The following is a 22574-nucleotide window of genomic DNA, read 5'->3' on the forward strand; positions in this document are numbered from 1 at the left end:
TCAGGAATGTTAAACATGGAATCCCATAACACCATTTTTAAAGTCACTTTTCAGAATGGAACTGCACTTTGACTGAGACAGACTGTTTAAAGATGACCCACAAAGGGGAAAAAATGTTTTGCCTAGTTTGGCTTCTTTATGATCAATAAAGGCCTGAAAGATTTTTTTTTTCAGAAAAGTTCATTTTTTCCCTGCTTGTTTTTCAGTTCAGGGCTCATCTGCACCAGCTTTCCTGTAAGACTATATGGAACACTGGAGAATTAATAGGACTGTGACATCACAAGTACCAAGAGACAGGAAGGGATTTTTAGTCCGATTTCTTAAAACTACTATTATTTATTTAATTATTTAAGAAAGGCATATTTAACTCATATCTGCGCACAGCTAGGAGAAAGGATCTTTTTGTGAAAGATCAAATGCTTCTTGCCCTTTAACTGAAGGTTGAGAAAGCTCCCACTTTAGTACTCTAGTAGGAATCTTTCAGCAAAAATAGAAAGTAGTAGGTGGTAATATTGTTGTTATTATTCTGAGGGTAAAAAATAAGCAGAACAACAAGTTTAAATCCACCTGAACAAAAGTTTCAGGACTTTATAAATATTAACAAAGTGAAAGAGAATACAAACCAACGTTCTTTCTTTTCCATGTCACCTTTTAAAGAAAGAGGAAATGTGAATGGGATGATTGCACTTGGACCACTGTGCTCCCATCACCATGTGTTTCTGCAGCTTTTGGGGAATGACTGAGAAATTTCAGGAGACCGTTTACTGAGCATGAAAATGAATCAAATGAAACTTTTAAAAATACTGTCTGCAGGTGTTAATTTTATATGTGATTTTAGTGTGATACTTTTATATGGATGAGGTCACATAGACACTAATGTCTGCTAACTGTGAATCTGACCTTACAAGTGAGATTTCTTTGTCTCTTTCCTTTTAAGTTTAAGATCTTTCCAGAGAGATGCAGCCCAGAAATTGCATACTAGCAAAGTCCATACATTTGGACGATCTGTTACTCCCCGGCCTGGTGGGAATCAGTGTTGGAATGGGAGTCATCAGGTTCCGTATCAGGTCACATACACCTGGAACCGAGGTGGGAGGTTAAAAGAACTCCGTATCAGGTGATAGTGAAAGCTGTGCTCTGTATGCTTTGGTTTTTTAATCCTACTACGGAAGGGAGCATTTTCTAGTGGTTGGAGCAGGGGACTGGAAGTCATGAGACCTGGGTTTTACTCTCATATTTGCCATTGATTTGTTAAGTGACCTTGGGAAAGTCATTTATCCTTTTTGTGGCTCAGTTTCTCCATCTGTTAAATAGGACTAATAATATCCACTATTTTTGATTTCCAGAGGAAAGGTGCTCACTAAATACAAAGTAGTACTATGAGTGTCCTCCTCACTGTGGCTGATTCTGTATTTTGAATGGTTTGCTTTATGAGGCATTTGATATCTTTTGCTATTCCTCTTGTAGGAAAATGTAAATAACTAGTAGTGAATAAGATGCATATGAATAGAATATAAATACAGGAATCTAGCCAAGCATTTTAACTCTTAGTTCTGTGATCTAAGACCCACTCTACAAATTGTTTAGAAAAAGCCATTCTGTTATGGGATCAGATAGAGTCACTATGCAAATGAAACACAGAAGGGCCTAAGCTCCATTAAATCACCTGACGGCATCCCAATTAAGCAACCATCATTGTTATTTAGTATCATTAGGTGTAATAGATTCCAGAGGAGACATCTTGTCTACATGGATTTCCCAGCTAAGTGTGTCCCATACACATGCCTAAGTTAATGGGACAACTTACACGGTTAAAGTTAAACATGTGTGTAAGTCTGTGCAGGATTGGGACCTTACTGTTGTGTATTGTAGTTATTATATATCAAGCTTCTGAGTCTTCAAAACCATTGCCTGGAAATTAAGAGATTGAGTACAAACATGCAGAAAGGCAACTAACCTATGTTTGTCTTCCAGGCATCTGGCCAGGAAGTTCCTCTATTTGTGGGTGAAAAAGACTTTTGGACAAATTCTTCCTTCCAAAGCCAGGTAATTGAAGCTCCAAGTAGTAAGATTCTGCCTTGACATGGCTGAGCATTTGTATGGCTAGGCAAAGGGATACCTGCTTTGCAGGAAAATATTTGCAGATGCCTTCTGAAATTATTTGAGATCCTGTCTCTGAATAGGAGTACTTGTGGCACCTTAGAGACTAACCAATTTATTCTACTCTGAAACCTGTCTCTGAATATTATTCTTAAATAATTGTGGCCAAATTTTACTTTAACTGTAAATCCAGAGAAATTGCACTGGTTTCAGTGCAGATTTGCGGGATTTACACCAGTAAAACTGAGAGTAGAATTTGGCCTTTGATTTTCATTATATGTTTTTTAAAATTATAATATTATAAACAGTAAAGGTGGGAAAGACCCAATAGATCATTTAATTCACTTCATCCTGCAGTATACCAGGTTATTCTTGATGTGTATTCACAAATGCTTTGCATATTTGATCTTTGAACTGCTACAGCAATAGAGCTTCTGAAATTTGGTTTTAAATCACTACTGAAAAAGCAACACTCTTGTTTGGAATGTCTTCCTATTTTGCTTCAATTTGTGTGTCCACTCTTGCTTGTCCTTGCTCTACGGCAGAGGTGGGCAAACTACGGTCCGTGGGCCACATCCGGCCCGTGGGACCCTCCTGCCCGGCCCCTGAGCTCCTGGCCCAGGAGGCTGGACCCCGGCCCCTCCCCTGCTGTTCCCCCTCCCCCGCAGTTTCAGCACGCCGTGCCATTGGCGCAGTGCTCTGGGCTGCCGGGCAGTGCAGTTGCAGAACCGCAGCCTCACCCAGTGCTCTGGGTGGCGCGGCTGTAGTGCTGCCAGCCACCGGTGCGCCAAGCAGCGTGATAAGGGGACAGGGAGCCAGGGGGGTTGGATAGAGGGCAGGGGAGTTGGGGGAGGGTGGTCAGGGGGTGGGGAGGTTGGATGGGGCAGGAGCCCCAGGGGAGCCGTTGTGGTGAGAAGCTGGGGAGTCGGATAGGAGGTGGGGGCCAGGCAGCGCCTGGCTGTTGGGGGAGACATAGCCTCCCCTTACCAGCCCTCCATACAATTTTGGAAACCCGATGTGGCCCTCAGGCCAAAAAGTTTGCCCGCCCCTGCTCTACAGGCATAATCCAGTTCCTATTGAAGACAGTGGAAGACTTGCATTGACTTCAGTATGAGTTAGATCAGGCCCCAAGTCATCCCATTTGATTCCAGTATGAGGAATATAAATTCTTACCAAGACTGTATTAGCTGGTGAACATGAATTGTTCTGTGAGCCAGAATAGTACTCTTCCCCTCTTCCTCCCACATATTGGGTGTGCATTACTTGCTTTGGCAATGTGCAGATCCAGTATAAGAAGTCTGGTAAATGAATGAAAATGCCCTTTTTGAAATCTAGAGCTCAGCCAGCTAAATTAAACTAAAATAACTTTATTTTAAATTTAAAAAATATTGTTCCCAAATCCAGGACCAGATCTAGGGTCATATTATTAGGGGAGGGTATTTTTGGGCCTTTGAATGTTGTAATTTAAAAAGTGAACAACCTTTCAAGGAGGTAGTTAAAATCCAAGACTTTCCAGGGATCTAAGAGTTTTAAAAAGTGAAATTTGGCTACTGTGTCAGTATTTTGCTATGATTTATAATTTAAATAAAGGATGAAGGCTGTACGTACATATTGTACATATTTTGGCCTTTCTGACAATCACTTGGGGCTCCTTGAAGATCATTTGGGGGAACAAAATGTCTCTTTTGCCCCACTGATAGTGCCAGGTCTGCCCAAATCCCACGTTGCCCTGGTTCACCACCCTCCTGTTGTTTTAACAATTCAGCCAATCTGAAAGAATAACCTATGGCTCTTTGATTTTTTCCTGCTTGAGTGCTTGGAATGGCTTAGCAGCTTGGTTTGATGGGGTAGGTAGCTTTGAATTGTAATATATGGGATTTTTTATTGTTTGTTTGAGGGGGGGCTGGTCATTTTGTTCCTGATCCTGCAGTCCTTACACATTTGAACAGCCCCATTAACTTGGTGGGATTCTTCCCGTGAACAAGGACTGCAAGACTGGGCCCATTGTTTGTTTGCTTATCTGTCTCTGTTTTCTTGCCTATTCTTAGGTTGATCCTTACATTTTCCTAATCTCTATGAAAAAAATATGTAGATGAGAAACATGAGGAAATTATTCACACTTGCACCTAGTGCAACTTTACATTTTTCAGAATATTAGCTATGTCATTTTGGCCAATGATCATTTTCCCAGAGTAATGTTCAAGTGAAGTGAGGTATCTCAGGTAGGGACAATAGATATACTGGTCATTGTTATTTCTAATTACAGAGAATCTTGTTATTAGAAATCCCTCATCTGAGTCCCAGTTCCTTAGTTCAAAACCTCATCCCATCTGAGTTTTTATTAGTTTAGCATTTACATGAATGTTCATGTAACACCGTCCGCTGGCCTGGTCATCTGTGGGAATTGAACCCAGGATCTCTGGATCTAAAAGCAAAGACCTTTATGGCTTGTGCTAAAGGACTAGGTTAATAAACTCAGAGGCAGTAGCTCATTCATAAACCTTTATACATGTCAACTAAAGGCTGACAAGCAGCCACACTGTTAGCACATGGTGCATGTAGAAAGAATATTATCTAAGGTTTTTAATCATCCCTTTTTGGAATTTTAAATTCAGAATAATTTGTTTCACGGAGCACAGTTGGTATATTTCAGAGAAATATAAACCTGTAATCCAAATTAGTTACAAATATACTTTTAAAAATTAAAACAAAAGTTAGCTTTTGGAAAAAACATTCACACAAACCAATACCGAGCAAGACTGACTAGAGATGTAAATGTAGCAGAGTGTTGTCTAATGGTTCGAGGCTTGAGCATAGCTCAAGAGATGAGTTCTATTCCCAGGTCTGCCACCAACTGACTATGTGATCTTGGGCAAGTCGCTTAACCTCTCTTTATTTTGTTTCTCAATTTTAAAAAAGGGGTAATTATTTACAAGGGTTGTGTGAGGCTCAGTTAATTGTATCTTAAAGCACTTTTTAGATTCTCAGATTAAACGTGGTATAGAAGGGTAAAGTTTTGTTATGCAGTTAGGTGTGGTTGGGTTAAGCAGCTAATACTGGAAAAAGGAGAGGTACATTTTAAAGGAGACTGTATTTTTTTATTGACTAAGATATTTTTACAAATCTTCCCATCCTCAAAATCTTTTAACTGTATAGATGTCATTATGATCGGAAGATTCTGCAAAAAACCTTTGGCGAGTGGAAGGAGGAATGGTGGATTGTTTGCAGAGAGTGGAAGCTCAGCGTCAGAGCTGACTGCCATTACAGGTCTGTGAAATGACGTTGTATTGTTGTGTCCACAGCGGTGTGAGAAATCCTCCCTGGGTCTTGGAGGATGGTGTGTATGTCAGTAAACAAACTACCCCAGCAGCACTGTTAGGTGAGGAAAGGCCAATGTTAATGCTTTCCTCACTTATTATTTACAACTTTTTCTTCCTTCCTTATTGCCACCCTTCATCCAACAAACAGTACATTTTTCTTTCTTTGTCCTAAGATGAAATCAGATGTCACAGCTCAGGTGTCTTCAGAGTACTGTTCACCTTGTATGAATCAAATTTACTGATATCCAGGAATCAATCATTAATTTAGATCACTCTGAACATGTTCATGTTGATATTCCTCTCGTCTTCTAAGTGGCCAAGTTTTCTTGAGGTATGCTGTTATTTGACTTGGAAAGAAGGAGCAAATGAGCAGCTGGACGCTTGTCTTTTGTGTTCTTTTTTTATTGTGTCAAAATGCAAAGTAGTTGCCATGCCTCTTGTCTGCTGCTCACATGTTGACTAAGATTTGGGAACTTGATCTCTGTCTTGCTCCCAGATTATCTTCCATGTTGGCACAAACTCTGAGCCCATTAGTAGTGAAACAGGCATTCTAGATCCGCTTCTGCTTATATTGCTGTATGATGGGACAAATTAAGTTTTCTTTTCAAGAGGCTTTTATATATCCTGAGTAACCATATAATCCCTTTATACCTTCCCCTCAACCTCTTAATGTAACATCAAAGCCTCCTGTACTCTTTCTCACAAGGCTTTTTTGGCTATTGTTCATAGGAACAAAGGGGTTTCGTCTTTCCTCACCTTGTCTCAGAGAGTGAGGAGTTAATGGATACCCTAGTTCTGTCTCATTTTTACATGGTCTCTCTGTGCAGTCCTTTTCAGTTTGAGAACGCTTTCAGAATCCTCTTGTTGTTAATGTCTCAGTATGGGGCAGTGTAATTATTTAAAGGTAGACTGGAACATTGATGGATGAGTGATTGAGAGTGTAGGCCACACACACTCACTAAAAATATCTCTGTGAAGATGTTGCCTGTGCAGAATGGGTTATCCAAAGGGCAATCAAAGTTGATCCAAAACTTTTTCCCCTTGGATGTTAAGAAGCCTCACTTTCCTTGTGCCACCATGACTTTTCCATTGAATGGCAGAAGAAAAAGTCCAGATTCTGTGCTGCGAGACACTTCCCTTTCAGAATCTGACTATAAAGTCTCACTAGAAGCTGCTCTGTGTGATAGGAATCTCTCCTGCCCATTCCAGAACAATTGAGACCAGGTCTGCTGTACAGGAGCTAGCTAGATTGGATCAAGGCTTATGATGGATTTTTTTTTGTTTTGTTTTTAACATGCGAACATGGGCATGGCCATAGTGGGTCAGACCAATGGTCCGTCTAGCCCAGTATCCTGTCTTCTGACAGTGCCAGCGCCAGATGCTTCAGAGGGAATGAATGGAACAGGGCAATTTATCAAGTGATCCATTCCCTGTCATCTAGTCCCAGCTTCTGGCAGTTAGAGTTTTGGGACACCCAGAGCATAGGGTTGCAGCCTGGCCATCTTGGCTAATACCGTTGATGGACCTATCCTCCATGAATTTATCTAATTCTTTTTTTAATCTAGTTATTCTTTTGGCCTTCACAACATCTCCTGGCAATGAGTTCCCAAGGTTGACCATGTATTGTGTGAAGAAGTTTTTCCTTATGTTTGTTTTAAACCTGCTGCCTGTTCATGTTATTGTGTGATCCCTGGTTCTTGTCTTCTCTGAAGGGGTAAACAACACTTTCTTATTCACTTTCTCCACACCATTCATGATTTTATAGACCTCTATCATATTCTCCCTTAGTCTCTTTTCTAAAATGAACACTGGCAGTCTTTTTAATCTCTCCTTAATTTCCTTGAATCATTTTTGTTGCCCTTCTCTGTACCTCATCCAAGTGTAATATCTTTTCTGTTGTTCAGATATTTCCTGTACAACCTGATATTCCAAGCCTGGAAGACTTTTATATGCCAGCAGCGAGAAAAGAGGTGCAAGTATCGTGTCGCAGAGGCTCATGGTGAGAGGGGAAGGGGGAGCAGCTTTCTTAAACATAATGTCAGTTTTTCAAGGATGTATTTCCCTGCATGTGTTTGTGTATTTACCTCCCCGACTCCTGTGTGAAAGTGTAATTTACCAAGGCTTGTGGTATGTTCTCCATTACTGGTAATTTTTAAATCAAGCTTGGATGTTATACTTTGGGAATTATTTTGGGGAAGTTCTATGGCCTGTGTAACACAGGAGATCAGACTAGATGATCACAATGGCCTTGGAATCTCTGAATCTTATGTGCAGATGGTTGTCAACCTAAGGCTAGCAGGGGAGATTGCTCTTAATGCATTGTAGTGTGCAGCTATACAGATAGTTACGGATGCCAGTGAAAGAGCTTAAGGGACTCCCTATCTGCTCTTCAGTGTGGGTCTGATCATTGGTACGGTATGTATTTGAATGGGTATTTTCACAAGAACAAGTTACTGGTGGAGTTCCCCAGCCCCTCAGCTGATGTAGGAGTCAACTCTGGCTTCCTCTTTGTGCATATGTTGATTTTTACCCACCTTATCCTGAATCCCCTCTCTTTTTAGAACATGTTACAGGTGAAATGAAGCTCATAACATTTTCACAGTGAAATAGAGTTCTGACTTGATCTATGTTGAGTCCTGGATTCTGTAGCTCCTAAGTGCACTAAAGCAGGGTGCACATGTTCTCTGGTCTACTGTGGCTATGAAATCCAGCTGGGGAATCGCACGTGCGAAGGGGATATATATTCTAGATGCACCGGAGGAGAAAGTTAGTTTTCTTTGCAAATGCCTACCCCACTGACCCACTTGCCTGTAATGGTCTCAACTTCCAGTGACTACTGACAAAGATAGTGATTCCTTTGAGATCAAGTGGTAAATGACTGTATTTTTAAAGCTGAAGTCAAGATTTTTGTCCCATACTGCATGTCCAGTGGGAGGTTAGCTGACAACTAACAACTGGTGTTTGTATATGTGTGCAACCCTGGAAAGTTACAGACCAGCACCTTATGTCGGGTATAGTAGACTCAAAAGAGACTCATCCACCTTCTTGTGGAGGGAGGTTCTTGTGGAAGTAAATGTGTCCCTTAGGCTAAGTGGCAGCTATAAAGTGAGGCCAGTGGTGAGGAAGGATTCTGTCCTCCCCGACTGCTGCAGATGCCCCTATCCCAAGCCAGTTTACTTGATCAGGTACAGGGACTAGGACCTGGCTGTAGTTTGTAAAGCACTTGGGGATCCTTCAGGATGGAGGGCAGTAATATACATGTAAAATATTTGCTTTCCCATCACCAAGTAAGGAGGCCAGGCATTAACATGCAACCCTACTTCCATTTCCACAAATTGCATCTCGAGCTGTTGATTATGAAACCTTAGAATTTACAACATTGAAGAGGAGAAAATGGAGAAATTACTCCAGTAGCTCTGAGCAATGCTTTTAAATGTTAATACCACATATCCAATGAACACAAATTATTTGGTTTACAAAGAAAAATAATAAACCTCCCATTAATTAGTCAAAAAGTGAAAAAGAAGTAATCCCTTTTCAGATATGTTAGATCTTGGCTCACTAGATTTTGGAGGACGTTGTCATAGAAAGATATAAAATTAACCAGCTTGTGTTTGGGGAAAGATACACTTTGGGTCATTTCTCATTAATAATAGTCCAAATCAACATCATCAGTCTTGGGCTATGGGTTTGTTCTAAAAGATTGAGAGGGAGGCAGTTTGTCCTAATGGATAGACCACTGGACTGTGACTCAGGCAACCTATGTTATGTTCCTGGCTATGCTACTGAACTTGGGCAAGTTCTTATCCTCACCTCTCTGTGCCTCAATGTACCCATTAAAATGAGGATAATGCTCCCTTGTAAAGTGCTTTGAGGACTACTGATGAAACGCTATATAAAGAACTAGATATATTTTTAATTTTGTCCAATAAGCCAGATATGCTGAGTAATTTCATACTCTTAGGAGATCTGGAAGATTTTAAAAGATGCCAAGTGCTGGTTTGTTCTATGTTTGTACAGAGTCCAGCACAATGGGTTAGTGATGGGCAGCTATTGCTATACAAATAATATTTCCTCAACATTCTCAGTAACTGTATCTGAAGCTGCAGTATGTGCCCACAGGAATTGTGCAGCCTGAACAAAGTCATTACACAGTGTTTTATTTATACCTGGCAGGTTATTTGAAGCTATTGATATTTCAGATCTTATCTTAAACCCATCTCCGTTACTCTGCCAGCAGCTAAGGGGCTTGTCTACATAAATTATTCTGGAATAAAGTATATGAATTTAAAGTGCAATAGCAATTTTGCAATAAGTCTTCATGTGGACACTCTTGTTCCAGAATAAGAGTGTCCATGCAGGGAGCTATTGAGGAGTAGCTATTCTGGACAATTTCCTTGTGCAGACAAGGCTTATCTGTGCCTGCCTCTCTCTAACCCCAGCTCGTGGAGTGGCTGCAGTTTTAGATTTTCCCGGTAGGTGGCAATGTAAGGCTGATAATGATTTTAAAAATACCAAATCCTTGTATGTCATTTAAAAAAAATCTTGTGACCATTGCTGTGCACAGCGGAGAAGCAGAAGCTGCGCTGGACATGGCAGCATTGGCTGATCTACATTGATGTTCGCAGGACCAAGCATAGGATGCGATCCGAGGCATTGGCGTTCAGGGAAACAAGCACTCTGCGGTGAGAATGGGTTTGAAACAGTCACATGTTAATCACAAACACCTTCTCTGTCCCATGATCTGTTCCTACATTGTATCTTGCTGGTTCATAGTTATGGTTTTGTCTCAACTGCCTTCTCCCCTACCCCTCAAAGGACCACATAACTCCATCTAGAAAGCAGTGCATCAATAACATGTGTATGTAGAGCCCTGCCTTTCCTGATGAGAGGAGGTTAGTTCCTCACCCCACACTGCAGAATTAATGGGTCTTAAATGCTTTTGGCAGCGTGTCATGGAGAGTGTGGACAAGACGACTGTGCCAGAAGTGTACTGACCATGAGATGAATACTCTGGCTCTGCAGCACTGGGCCCAGAGCCTGCAGTTTCGGGTAAGTCCTTCAAACCCAGACCCTTCATACCTGAGATCACGCATGGTTGTGAGTAATAGCTAGCAAATGAATAAAGAATTCTCCACCCTCAATAATCCCTCTGTACACTGAGATACCTCTAATGAAAGGATGTTTATAGATTGGGTGATGCGAGGTATAAGTTTCACCGTACCCCTCCAGATGTGCATGTGCATTTTACCTGTGAACTGCTTCTCAGTTGTGCAAGTAAAATAGAACCATCCCCTGGTTCTCTCCACATGGGGTCCTCAAACATCCTTCTTCTCTACAATGGAGGTATAAAAGCAACATCCAGGCTTTTCTAGAGTTCAGTGTATTTCTAAGTTGCTGCATGGCCAAGGGAATTATTATGATTCTTTACACAATGCCCAGGAAGATACTAGATGCTTTATAGAGTCATTAAAAAGACAAAACATGGTCTCTGCCACAAAGAGCTCCCCACTTTAAAACAAATAGATAAATAAGAGGTGGAGGAAAATGATTTTTATTAGTATGTTTCAAACACATGGGCAAAAGGAGTCTGTCATCTTATCTTCCTCGCTGGGTCATTTACACTCACTACCCAGCAGAAGTGAAGTGAATGTAGGACAATCACTGTACAATGGGCAGTTAATCTTTTGTGAAATCCAAAGTGAAAATAATTTGTCAAGACGATATATTTTATTTCCTGTGCCCTGGAATTGTTCAGCCTTTTCCCTGAAAGGTTGATGGCTGCTGTCATGAGTTTAGAACAAGGCACTTGCTCTCTTTCCACTTGGGTAGGGTGTGGTCTTTGGTTCCAGCCTGACTGAAAGATGGCAACCATGCATGGGATCAGCACTTTGCTAGGGAGGCTGGTCCCATGATTTGGGAAACACTGTTAGGACTTTAGATATCTGCCTCCTTCATCTCCTTTAAATTAAAAGATTGTACTTGGGAGCCCATTATTCATTCCCAGAAAGTAGCATTCTGCCCTTTAAAAGGAAGAAATGATAGTGTAACTTAAAATTTCTCTGGCTGTTGTAATACTGACCCTGGAATTCCCTGTTCCCTCTCACCTTCCACTCTGCAGTATGCTTTGGGTATAGAAACAGCTCAGTGCTGTTGACAAGGTGAGAGGAGTTTGGTTGCACATGTAGGGAAAGCCAGGGTGGGAATGAGAGGGAAGGAGGAGGTGGTAAATGAAAGTCCTGGCCTAAATAGATTGGAAATGGCCAGTAGAATTGAACATAAATGATTGCTTCCTGAAAACCTCATGGCTCCTTTATTTTTGTCTCCTGGTCGCTATTTGATATGCTCTCCCTCTTCGTTGCCTTTGGGCTTCCTTATCCCCTTCCTTTGCTCTTGCCCATTCCCTCAATGTTCCCTTGCTTTCCTCTGCTTATTCTTGGCTGACCCTCCTCCTCATTTTTTCTAATTTGTATTGTCAGGCCTGGCTACAGTGGATGGAGCTGTATTTGCACATCCAGCATGACAAGCAGAAGGAGGCCTGGGCAGTGAATCATCATCAGCACTGGGAGCTGAGAAGATGCATGAAGGCCTGGCTTGGGCATCTGCAGCTTCAAAGAGAAAAGAAGCATCAGGACAGTGAGTGAGAATCATAGAAATATAGGACTGGAAGGGACCTCGATAGGTTATCTAGTCCAATCTGCTGCACTGAAACAGGACTAAGGATTATCTAGACCAGCCCTGACAGGTGTTTGTCTAACCTGTTCTTAAAAACCTCCAATGACGGTGATTCCACAACATCCCTAGGTAATTTGTTTCAGTGCTTAACCTTACAGGTAGGAAGTTTTTCCTAATGTCTAACCTAAATCTTCCTTGCTGCAATTTAAACCCATTACTTCTTTTCCGGTCCACAATGGTTAGAGAGAACAGTTTATCACCCTCCTTCTTGTAACAACTTTTTATGTACTTGAAGACTGTTATCATGTCCCCTGCCAAGTCTTCTCTTCACCAGACTAAACAAGCCCAGTTTTTTCAATCTTTCCTTGTAGGCAATGTTTTCTAGTCCTTTAATCATTTGTTGCTGTCCTCTGGACTTTCTCCAGTTTGTTCACATCTTTCCTGAATTGTGGTGCCCAGAACTGGACACAGTACTGTAGCCGAGCCCTTATCAGTGTTGAATAGAGTGGAAGAATTACTTCTTGTATCTTGCTTACAACGGTCCTGCTGTACATCCCAGAATGATGTTCGCTTTTTTTGGAATAGTATTACATTGTTGACCCCTATTTAGTATGTGAGCCGCTATCACCCCCAGATCCTTTTCTGCAGTTCTCTTCCTAGGTAGTCATTTCCCATTTTGTATTTGTACAATTATTCCTTAGTAAGTGGAGTGCTTTTGTCTTTATTCAGAGTAACAGCCGTGTTAGTCTGTATTCGCAAAAAGAAAAGGAGTACTTGTGGCACCTTAGAGACTAACCAATTTATTTGAGCATGAGCTTTCGTGAGCTACAGCATACAGGTATGCATCCGATGAAGTGAGCTGTAGCTCACGAAAGCTCATGCTCAAATAAATTGGTTAGTCTCTAAGGTGCCACAAGTACTCCTTTTCTTTTTGTCTTTATTGAATTTCATTCTATTTAAGTCAGACCATTTCTCAAGTTTGTCAAGATCATTTCGAATTTTAATCCTGTCCTCCAAAGTGCTTGCAACCCTCCCAGCTTGCTATCGTCTGCAAACTTTACAAGTGTATTCTCTATGCCATAATCCAAATCATTTATGAAGATATTTGAATAGAACCAGACTCACAACAGATCCCTTCAGGACCCCACTCAATATGCCCTTCCAGCTCAACTGTGAGCCATTGATAACTACTCTGAGTATGATTTATGAGCCAGTTGTCCATCCACCTTATAGTAGATTCATCTAGCCTGTATTTCCCTAGTTTGTTTATGAGAAGGTCATGTGAGACAGTATCAAAAGCCTTACTAAAGTCGAAATATATGATATCTACTGCTTCCCCACTATTTACAAAGACTATCCTGTCAAAGAAGGATAGTAGCTTGGTGTCACATGATTTGTTCTTGACAAATCCAGGTTGACTATTACTTATTATCTTATTTTCTTCTAGGAGCTTACAATTTGATTGTTTGATTATTTGTTCCATTATCATTCTGGGTACTGAAGTTAAGATGACTGGTCTATAATTCCCTGGCTTGTCCTTATTCCACTTTGTATAGATAGATACTATATTTGAATGGAGAGATAGGACAGAATAGGGCTTCACTACCTAAACAACTCATTGCCACCAATAGGAGAAGTTGATATATTTTCCCATTTAGGAGACACTTGGATGCTGAAGAGTCGTGGCCTGGGCTAGCAAGGATTGTGTGATTTGTGTACTGATGCATCCAGAATGCTGTTGCCTTATTGTGGAAAGAGGATGGATATCATCTTAGAAAGGAAATTGCTCTACTGACCAAAGCTTACACACTGTAGTGTGTACTCTCATTGGGGTACCTGACAGGAAGAAGTATGAAGCCAACTTCAGAGTTAGTATCAGTTCCTGCAAGGATTTCCTGAATAACCAGAACAATGTCAGCTAATAGGTGGTGGTAAAATTCTTGGTAAAATTCCCATCATCCCTTGCTGGTACTGGAGATTCTGTCACTTGAGAGCCTAGAGTTTGCATGTCATTGTCTTGTCCTGACACAAATGATGCAGGAGCAGAGACAGCTGGTCATGTGTAATTCATGTCCGTTGTTCTAGAAGTGGCTCAGCAACATCACCAAGTCCATGTGCTCCAGCAATGTTTCTCCGGCTGGCAGCGGGCCTGGGAGCACAGGAGAAGCATGCAAATCCACCAGGAGTGCATTGGTGAGCTAGCAGCAAGGGTTACCTTACGGAGAGTCTTCACGCACTGGAAGCATTGTATCCTTTGTGTATGCTACCATAGAGATGCCAGGTTCAAGATACTCCTGCAGGTGGACGGGGCAGATGAGCAGTAATGTAAGAAGCAGCATTTGGGTCAGGCATGGTTGGACTGAAAAGCAACTGTTCATTAGAAAGGTGCAGGTTAGTCCATAGTAAATGGGCATTGGAAGGGAGCAAGACTAGCAATTGGAACACATTAGCTAAGAACCTGCAGGCACTAGGATATGGCAGCAGGGAATCGCTGACAGTAAACAAGAGATGTGTCTTTTTAAGTCAGTGAAGCCTCTAACAGCTTCACTGCAAACAAAATGTCTCTGTGTGCATACCAGTGCAGAAAATCCAACACTAAAGCAATTGTGGACTGGAATTCAGTGTCTGTCCCTGAAGGAGAGGGTGTGTTGTGTGTGTCTATAAAAGATACTTTCTTTTTAACTTGATGACAGATGTTATACTGTGCATGGAAGAGACCTGGAAGCACAAGCTTGCAGAAAAGCATCACCGGCACCACCTGTTGGTAAGCGCTTTCTAATATCTCAGGTGAGAGGGAATCTAGGCTATTTGGAATGATTTCCCAGAGCTGCACCTAGCCACCATGTGTGTTATGCTTTAGGTGGTATGTATAGCATTTCCTTCTGTGAAATGTTCAGCTCAGATACTAGGTGCACAGATTCAAACTGTCATGGAATCCACCAGACTCTCTGTTCATCAGGGTGTTGTGTGCAGAGAAGATAGATTAATAGACTTTAAGGCCAGAAAGGAACCATCATGATCATCTAGTCTGACTTCCTGCACATCACAGGCCACAGAACCTCACCCACCCATTCCTGTAATAGACCCATAACCTCTGACTGAGTTACTGAAGTCCTCAAATCATAATTTAAAGACTTCAAGTAACAGAGACTCCACCACTTACATTCGTTTACACCTTAAAGTGACCCATGCTGCAGAGGAAGGCAAAACCCCCCCAGGGTCTCTGTCAGTCTGATTCAGGGGAAAATTCCTTCCCGACCCCAAATATGGTGATCAATTAGACCCTGAGCTTATGGGCAAGACCCACCAGCCAGACACCTGGGAAATAATTCTCTGTAGTAACTCAGAAGCCTCCCCATCTAGTGTCCCATTGGAGATATTTGCTGCTAGCAGTTGCAGATTGGCGACATACCATTGTAGGCAGTCTCATCATACCATGCCTTCTATAAACATAGCAAGCTCAGTCTTGAAGGCAGTTAGATTTTTTGCCACCATTGCTTCCCTTGCAAGTCTTTTCCAGAACATCACTCCTCTGATGGTTAGAAACCTTCTTCTAATTTCAAACCTAAATTTGATGGCCAGTGATATCCATTTGTTCTTGTGTCCAAATTGGCGCTTAACTTTAATAAGATAGAGGACTGACACTCATATCTTGATGGGAAATCTCATCTGAGATGTCTTTCCAGTCAAGAGCAAATCAAGTTATTGTTCCAATCAAGAAGCAAATTAACTCAGACCAGTTGGTCCCTTGTGTGCTCCCTGGTCCCTTCACTCTGAAATAGCATCTTCCCCTTTTTATTTTAGTGATTTTTCTCACCTTTGCTACTTATGCAGGAGGATTACTGCCCCAGTGCCATGAGGATAAATGGCTTTGTTCCTTTTTACACTGGTGTGCTACAGGAGTCAATGTCTGTACTTCCTGTACTCGCCTCTTGAAGGCTGAAAACCTTCCCTCTGTGATAATGCCATCATGTGCCAGCCACCTGTATGAGAGCCTATAAATGTCTCTTCCACTTGGGGAGGGATAGGAGTTAGTCTTTTTTTTCTTTATCCTTAAAAGCACGCCCACTTACCAACATAAATAAATTCCTTATCTCTGGCATTCACAGGGCCTCTGGCTTGTTGGAGCAGATGATATTCTATAGTGTGAGGCAGTGTTGAGCATCAAAACAATGACCCTAAGGCCAATGAGATTATATTTTGGAAATAGCAATAGTAGTGTAACAGGAAGTGCTGGCCCTTTAAGTCAGGGTACAGTCTCAGCACATAATTCTTCCCAGTTCAGCCCAGAATTGAGGCATTCTGGGATTTGTAGTTCAGAGAGACCATAAGAGTTAGAGGTCAGTAAAGAGCTGGGAGAGGGGAGAGCAGTATTTAAGATCCCCTTTCCCAGTACAGAGAGATCTTGGGAAAGGACAGGTTGTGAGCCTCCCCTGCTTCAGGAGCAAGTTGGGGGTCTCCAGTCAGAGACGGAGACAGGGAAAGGGCAGGGCCTATTGATTTCTCCATTGAGAGAGGGTGTGGGAAGGGGCCTTGGCAGTAATTGCTGACAGAGCAAGGGAGAGAGCTGGATGACTCAAAAGAAACCCTAGGAAGGGGGAGGTTTTTAATTTAGCTGGAGAGCTAAACTCTCCAACCAGGGGGAGGGAAACTGAAGCTCGGCTCTGTATCCATGACAAGGCAGTAAGGCTGACCATTACAAGTAGCAACAAAGCTGGATTCTGTTGGAACAGTTGGTCCCAAGGAAAATTGGCTCCTCGCTGCTTGGTTATTCAGGCTACACAGTGAATGGTAAGTAAAATTCTGCTGATTGTTTTCTCAGCGCTTTGGGTTTAATGCCTTGCGGAAGAACATTATAAATGCTCGTCTCCAGCAAATGAGAAGAAATTTGGCTCATCGGCAGCATCAAGTAATGGTGGGTTTAATTTGTGTTATGCTGTGTTTATGTGAGACCTTTCCCTGATCCTTCCCACCTTCTCACACCTGTTCCTATGAAAAAAGAAAAGGAGTACTTGTGGCACCTTAGAGACTAACCAATTTATTTGAGCATAAGCTTTCATGAATGAAAGCTTATGCTCAAATAAATTGGTTAGTCTCTAAGGTGCCACAAGTACTCCTTTTCTTTTTGCGAATACAGACTAACACGGTTGCTACTCTGAAACCTGTTCCTATGAAGTGTTCTCTAGTCAGTTGCATTGTTCCCTTGCTACCAGCAGTTTCAGAAAATATCTCCTGTGTAAGTCTAGGGTCAGTCACAGACATACTGGCCTAGTTATGTGTTGTCATAAGCCCCATTGCGAACCTCTTTGTAGCCAAGAAGATTTATAGTCTCTGTATGTAGGGAACAATTGGCTGTAACCTTGTGACAAGGAGAGTGAAGTGATTCAAATAAGCTCAGCAGAGCACACATTATAGCAGCACCTGGATGTAGCAACATTTCTATTTTCAATTTTTTGAGGACTCCTAGATCTATATTAAAGACATTCAGAGCTGGAAGAAAACGGAATTGTATCAGGCTCACGTGGTTTTTAGACTGTTTTGTTTTGTATAGCAGTACAATGTACTTTAAGGAACTCTCCCTTCAGAATGCTGTATTAGCAGAACATCTGCGTCGTCATTCTTTTGGATTCCCCTGCTCTTGTTACCTGAGTTTTTCTATCTCTGCTGTTTTGCTCCAGTTGCTGCAGAGCTTCTGGAATCGCTGGAAGTGTCGGTTAGAACAGGAGGAGGAAGAGCATCAGTGGTCCCTGACACTAGCAGCTCGCAACCACTACAGGTACTTCAGGGACATGTATTTTTAGATGCAATTAAGGGGCTGGAACTTACTAGCTCTTGGTTCTGGTTTTAAATCTGGTAATGATTCGATGCGTGAGATCATCCTTGCACATTATGAAGAGTGGTCTAGCTCTGGACCATACCTCATTTGAGAAACATGGGGGGGGAAATTGATATTGGTACGCCATGAGCCTTGTCTAGGTTTGCTTATTTAAAAAAAAATCTCCCACCAGTGGTGGGAGTACTAGTGTAGACATGGCACAGGCAGTTTTGCCACCAGGTTGCATAGACCTGCACTGAGCAGGGTTAGAAAACAGGGTGGTAAAACATCTTCCCTCTCTACATGAGTGCTACCACCGTGGGAGCCTAAAGTGGGAGAGATCATTTTTTGGGCAGGTGTTGTTAACTACCATAGAGGCTAAATTCCTCTTTAATCCCAGTGAAGATACCTATTTCAGGGTTGAGTGCATAATTATGAAGCAATAGAAGAAACTCTTGCAATTGTACCTGCCTAGATTGTGTTTTTAGATAAATATGTAACTTGCCTTTCTTTTGGTGGGGTGGGAGGAATCTGTGTGGCATTCTTAAAGCACTTTAAGGTAACACAATTATTTTCTGATAGAGACTTACTGTTCAGGACACTAAGTTATATGTAGTTGTCCAGGTCCCAAGCTGCTCTTTCAAATAGAGGGAGGCTGTTTGCTGAATAGTTGGGTTTTATTTTTTTATTTCAGGGTAGCGCTTCTGCACAAGTCTGTCAGGTTGTGGTTAAGGAATGCCAAGTGGAGAAGACACAGGCAGGTATGGAGTATTTGTCATGTTTAAGTAGCTCTTACATGAGATTCAACCCAAATGATTCTAAAAGCCGGAGGATGAAGGTTGGGTGAATGTGCCAGTCATTTCTGTGGTGCAGCAGATTCATAGGATAAAATCATGTTCTCTCTGATCAATAGCTTGTTGAAAGAATTGTACATCAGCCAGTCAGAGCACTTCTCTGGGAACCAAAGCATGCTAATGTTGGCTGCTGGAGTTTCTAGGAAGGACAGGAAGCCCTGATTAGTTGATTTATGATCATCATTACTATTATTGTTTAGTTTCCAGTAGTGCCCACACTGTAAGCCTTGTTTTGAAATATTACTTTGTTCTGAGTGAAGCCTCCAGAATGAGCTGGAACTGTTGAGCTAGTTGGGTGGAATTGCTTTTCCACTTCCTTCCCTGTGAGAAGTGTGGAGTAAAGTTTTATGAATCATAGACTATCAGGGTTGGAAGGGACCTCAGGAGATCATCTAGTCCAACCACCTGCATAAAGACTAGAAACAAACCCCAAAAGCTAACACTTGTATGTTAAGTAGGATAGGTTAGTTCAGATGGCCTTGTTGTGGTAGTCCCTTGGGAAGGGAGCACTGTTCTGAAATGAAACCAAGCCTGTCATTTGCTTTTTAGATTCAATATGCCAAAGCTGACAGTCACTATGGAAGAGTGATCTTGCCTGTCACCTTCCAGGCCTGGAAGAGGTTTAAGAACTATCAGCGCTGGTGGAGAGAGATGAAGGAAACGTCATCATGCTTTCATAGGTACAGTGGATTGTTCTTATGGACTGACTTTAAAAAGAGTATGTGCATTGGGCTGCAGCAACCAGTGCCTGTGTAACTAAGAGTAAAATGTGTTGTATAATCCATTTAGGTCACCTCATGAAAACAAAAGGTGACTTCCTGGAACCTGTCGTTCTTCAATAGTTGCCTCTGCGCCTTCCCACATGTTGTTTCCTTACATCTTGACACCAAGAGTTACAGAATCCCACAGGTGGGAATGCACAGAGGCCCTTGAAGAAATAGTAATGTTCCTTTGGACAACAGAAAGAATCTGGCTGTTGAAAGGCAGTGTGATCTAGTGAATTGAGATGAGACAGAGGCAGGAACCCATGATGTCTCATTTTTGGCTCTGACACTGACTTGGAGCTTGTCTGCACATAAACTGGAACCAGTGCAACTGGAATCACATTGTTTGCAATTCACACCTTTGTTTACTTTGATGTAACTTTGGGCATGTGCACTCTGCATTGGTTTAAAGCTAGTTTACATCATTTCAGTTTGCTCCTGTTATTTACTAGGGACAATATTTACCATGGGCAATCTAAACTGCTATAAGCCAAGTTTAAACTAGTGCAGTGTCCATGCAAATTTATACTCATTTTAACTAAATCACAACATCACAGCTTTAGTTAAACCGGAGCAACTTCTGTGTATAGACAACTCCCAAATGTATAACTTAAGTGAGTAAAAATCAGTGTTGGTCACAGTGAAATAAGTATCCAGCTGCAGACTTGCACTAAAATAACTAAACTCCAACCAATGTAGGTATTCTGGTTCCAGTTTCTGTATAGATAAGTCCTTGCATTGTCGCCTTGGCATGTCACTAATGGCTTTCCTTCTCCAGAGGAGCTCAGCTCCCCCCTCTCCCACTGAAATAAACAGAAGCCGTGGGTGCTTATCACCTCTGAAAATTAGGACACTAACTTGTCCCTCAGTTTCCCCACCTGTAAAGTAGGGATAATGAAATTACTAGCCTACTTCACTGGGGTGTAGTGGTGGTTGGTTAATGGTTTGTACAGTGGGTTGAGGATATAAAATGCTATATTTATTCAGTACATTGTTATCATCTTTTCACTTCTGTAATGATAGGGGAAAAAACTGAGAACAAATATTACTCTTTGTGCATTCTAATCTTCTAAAATCTCTAATCTTCTAATCTTTTAAAATCTTAAAAGAGATTTTAAAAGAACTTTTGTGGGCTCTTATTGTTTGCATGAATTCAGTCCTGACTCTGAGCTGGCAGGGGTGTGATGCAACTAAACTTAAGCATCGCTTCAGTTTTCTGATTAGAAAGCACATGACGAAGCACAGCTATAAAATCAAAGCAACGGCATAACAAATGGTTTCAATTTGGACAGATTGGCATGGTCATCAGAGCCCATAAGGCCAGTCCCTTAGATGTCAGACAGGATTAATTGGTTCCACTGACATTCTTCATTCTTGCTTGCAGAGAATTGTTGATGAGACAGGTATTTGACACGTGGTGGCTGAGTGCATGTCAGCAGCGAGAGAACCGGATGAGAGAGAGAATGGTAAATGCAGCACTTTCCCTTGGACTTCACCAAGGGGATAGATGGAACAGTTTCCTGATCACCTCCTGTGAACATGAGCAGCACAAGATGGGCTTGCACCAATTGCTATTCCACTTGAGTGGTTGGGGACCACATGAGACAATTTCCTGTGCCCATCACCACCTCTGAGGAAGCTTGCCCTGCTGCTCATTACAGACCACATCATGAGTTCCCCAATTTTCTCCTGTCTGTTGCAGGCCATTCTTCACTTTAAGCAGCAGGTACTGGTTCGTTTCTGGTGCTCCTGGCGCAGGAGAACAGTGGTGTGTTTGGAGGAGCGAGAGAGCACGGCTCTTGCCCGTGATCATTACTGCCACCTGCTGCTGTGGAAGACTTTCCATCTCTGGAAGAAGAACGTTCAGGAGATCAGATCAGAGTAAGAGGCAGCTTAAAACGGAGACTGATCCTGATTCAGTCTCAAAATTGGCCCCTTTCACAAAGGAGTTTCTGATTCACGCCAATACTGACCCTGCACGTGTTTTAGAAGCTGTTAGCGCATCCTAAATGTTTACATATTTAATAAATGTACTTTCCCAGCACAATAGCAAATGTGGATTCAGGCTTGGTGCTAGAGAAACACAATAGGTCTGGGTCAGTAAGGTCTGGTCTGTTTTTCCTTTAGGAGGATCAAGGAGATGAAAGCTGTTAGGTTTCACTATTCAAAGTGCCTGCAGTGGTCTTGGAGCAAGTGGAGAAAGGTGAGAATCCGAGCAGGTAGAGAGTTCTCAATCCTCCTCTATTTATCGATTACCTATGCTCATCATTTAGCTGCTTAACAGACACCATATTAAAGGCATTGTTTGGTCATAATGCTAGTTAATCTTGGGCTACTCTAACCAAAGACTGCTCTCTCCAAGGCGGGGTAAAACACTGCAATAAGGGGTAGTGTGTGGGAAGGTGCGAGGGAGTTCTTTGTTTGTCCTGCATTGCTCCACTGCTCACAGAGGTGGGGAGGGCAGGACTGTCACTCAGGGGTGTTACCCAGACAGTGGTTTTGGGACTATTACATGAATGCGTGTGTGAAGGCTTCCCCAACCATTACACTCTCTGTGCTTCCCAGAGCATCATTTAAGTGCTCCAGTGCCTGAGGGGAACTCCTAGGAAATACCACACACTGTTCTCAGGAAGAAGAAAAGGAGGACTTGTGGCACCTTAGAGACTAACCAATTTATTTGAGCATAAGCTTTCGTGAGCTACAGCTCACTTCATCGGATGCATTCAGTGGAAAATACAGTGGGGAGGTTTTTATTAAATAACCCTTTTTAGAAAGAAGACAGTTAAATATTATACCAATCTCTCTAGATTTGTGATAATTGGTATCTGCATGAAACATTATCCCCAGTTCACAGAACCTTCTGGTAACCTTCTGATTGTAACAGTTCTTCTCATCTCTTGTGAATGGGATATTAGCAAAAACCATGTCCGCTGCTGTTTCAACCAGCCTGACTCCAATAAAGACTGTTACTCCAAGGGGACCCTGGTGCACCCTGTACAGGAGCCTAGTGCTCTCTCACTGCTACAACCATTCTAGGACAATACAC

At 42.0% G+C, this 22574-nt stretch overlaps 1 protein-coding gene across 1 annotated transcript in view; it reads left to right on the forward strand.

Annotated features, from left to right (window-relative positions):
- The window catches only part of SFI1 (SFI1 centrin binding protein), a gene marked incomplete at its 5' end in the record, with an annotated part of 49111 nt that overhangs the window by 432 nt on the left and 26105 nt on the right, over nucleotides 1-22574 (forward strand). Inside the window, 16 exon segments of the mRNA XM_084649592.1 lie at nucleotides 938-1117; nucleotides 1975-2046; nucleotides 5257-5367; nucleotides 7325-7419; nucleotides 9988-10105; nucleotides 10370-10472; nucleotides 11900-12056; nucleotides 14181-14342; nucleotides 14789-14859; nucleotides 16918-17010; nucleotides 17774-17871; nucleotides 18605-18671; nucleotides 19314-19444; nucleotides 20913-20994; nucleotides 21231-21409; nucleotides 21656-21731. Coding sequence (XP_084505718.1) covers nucleotides 938-1117; nucleotides 1975-2046; nucleotides 5257-5367; nucleotides 7325-7419; nucleotides 9988-10105; nucleotides 10370-10472; nucleotides 11900-12056; nucleotides 14181-14342; nucleotides 14789-14859; nucleotides 16918-17010; nucleotides 17774-17871; nucleotides 18605-18671; nucleotides 19314-19444; nucleotides 20913-20994; nucleotides 21231-21409; nucleotides 21656-21731 — 1795 coding nt within the window.

The sequence above is a fragment of the Lepidochelys olivacea genome (genome assembly GCF_965140295.1).
Source record: "Lepidochelys olivacea isolate rLepOli2 genome assembly, chromosome: 15".
In the NCBI taxonomy this organism is placed as follows: Eukaryota; Metazoa; Chordata; order Testudines; family Cheloniidae; genus Lepidochelys; species Lepidochelys olivacea.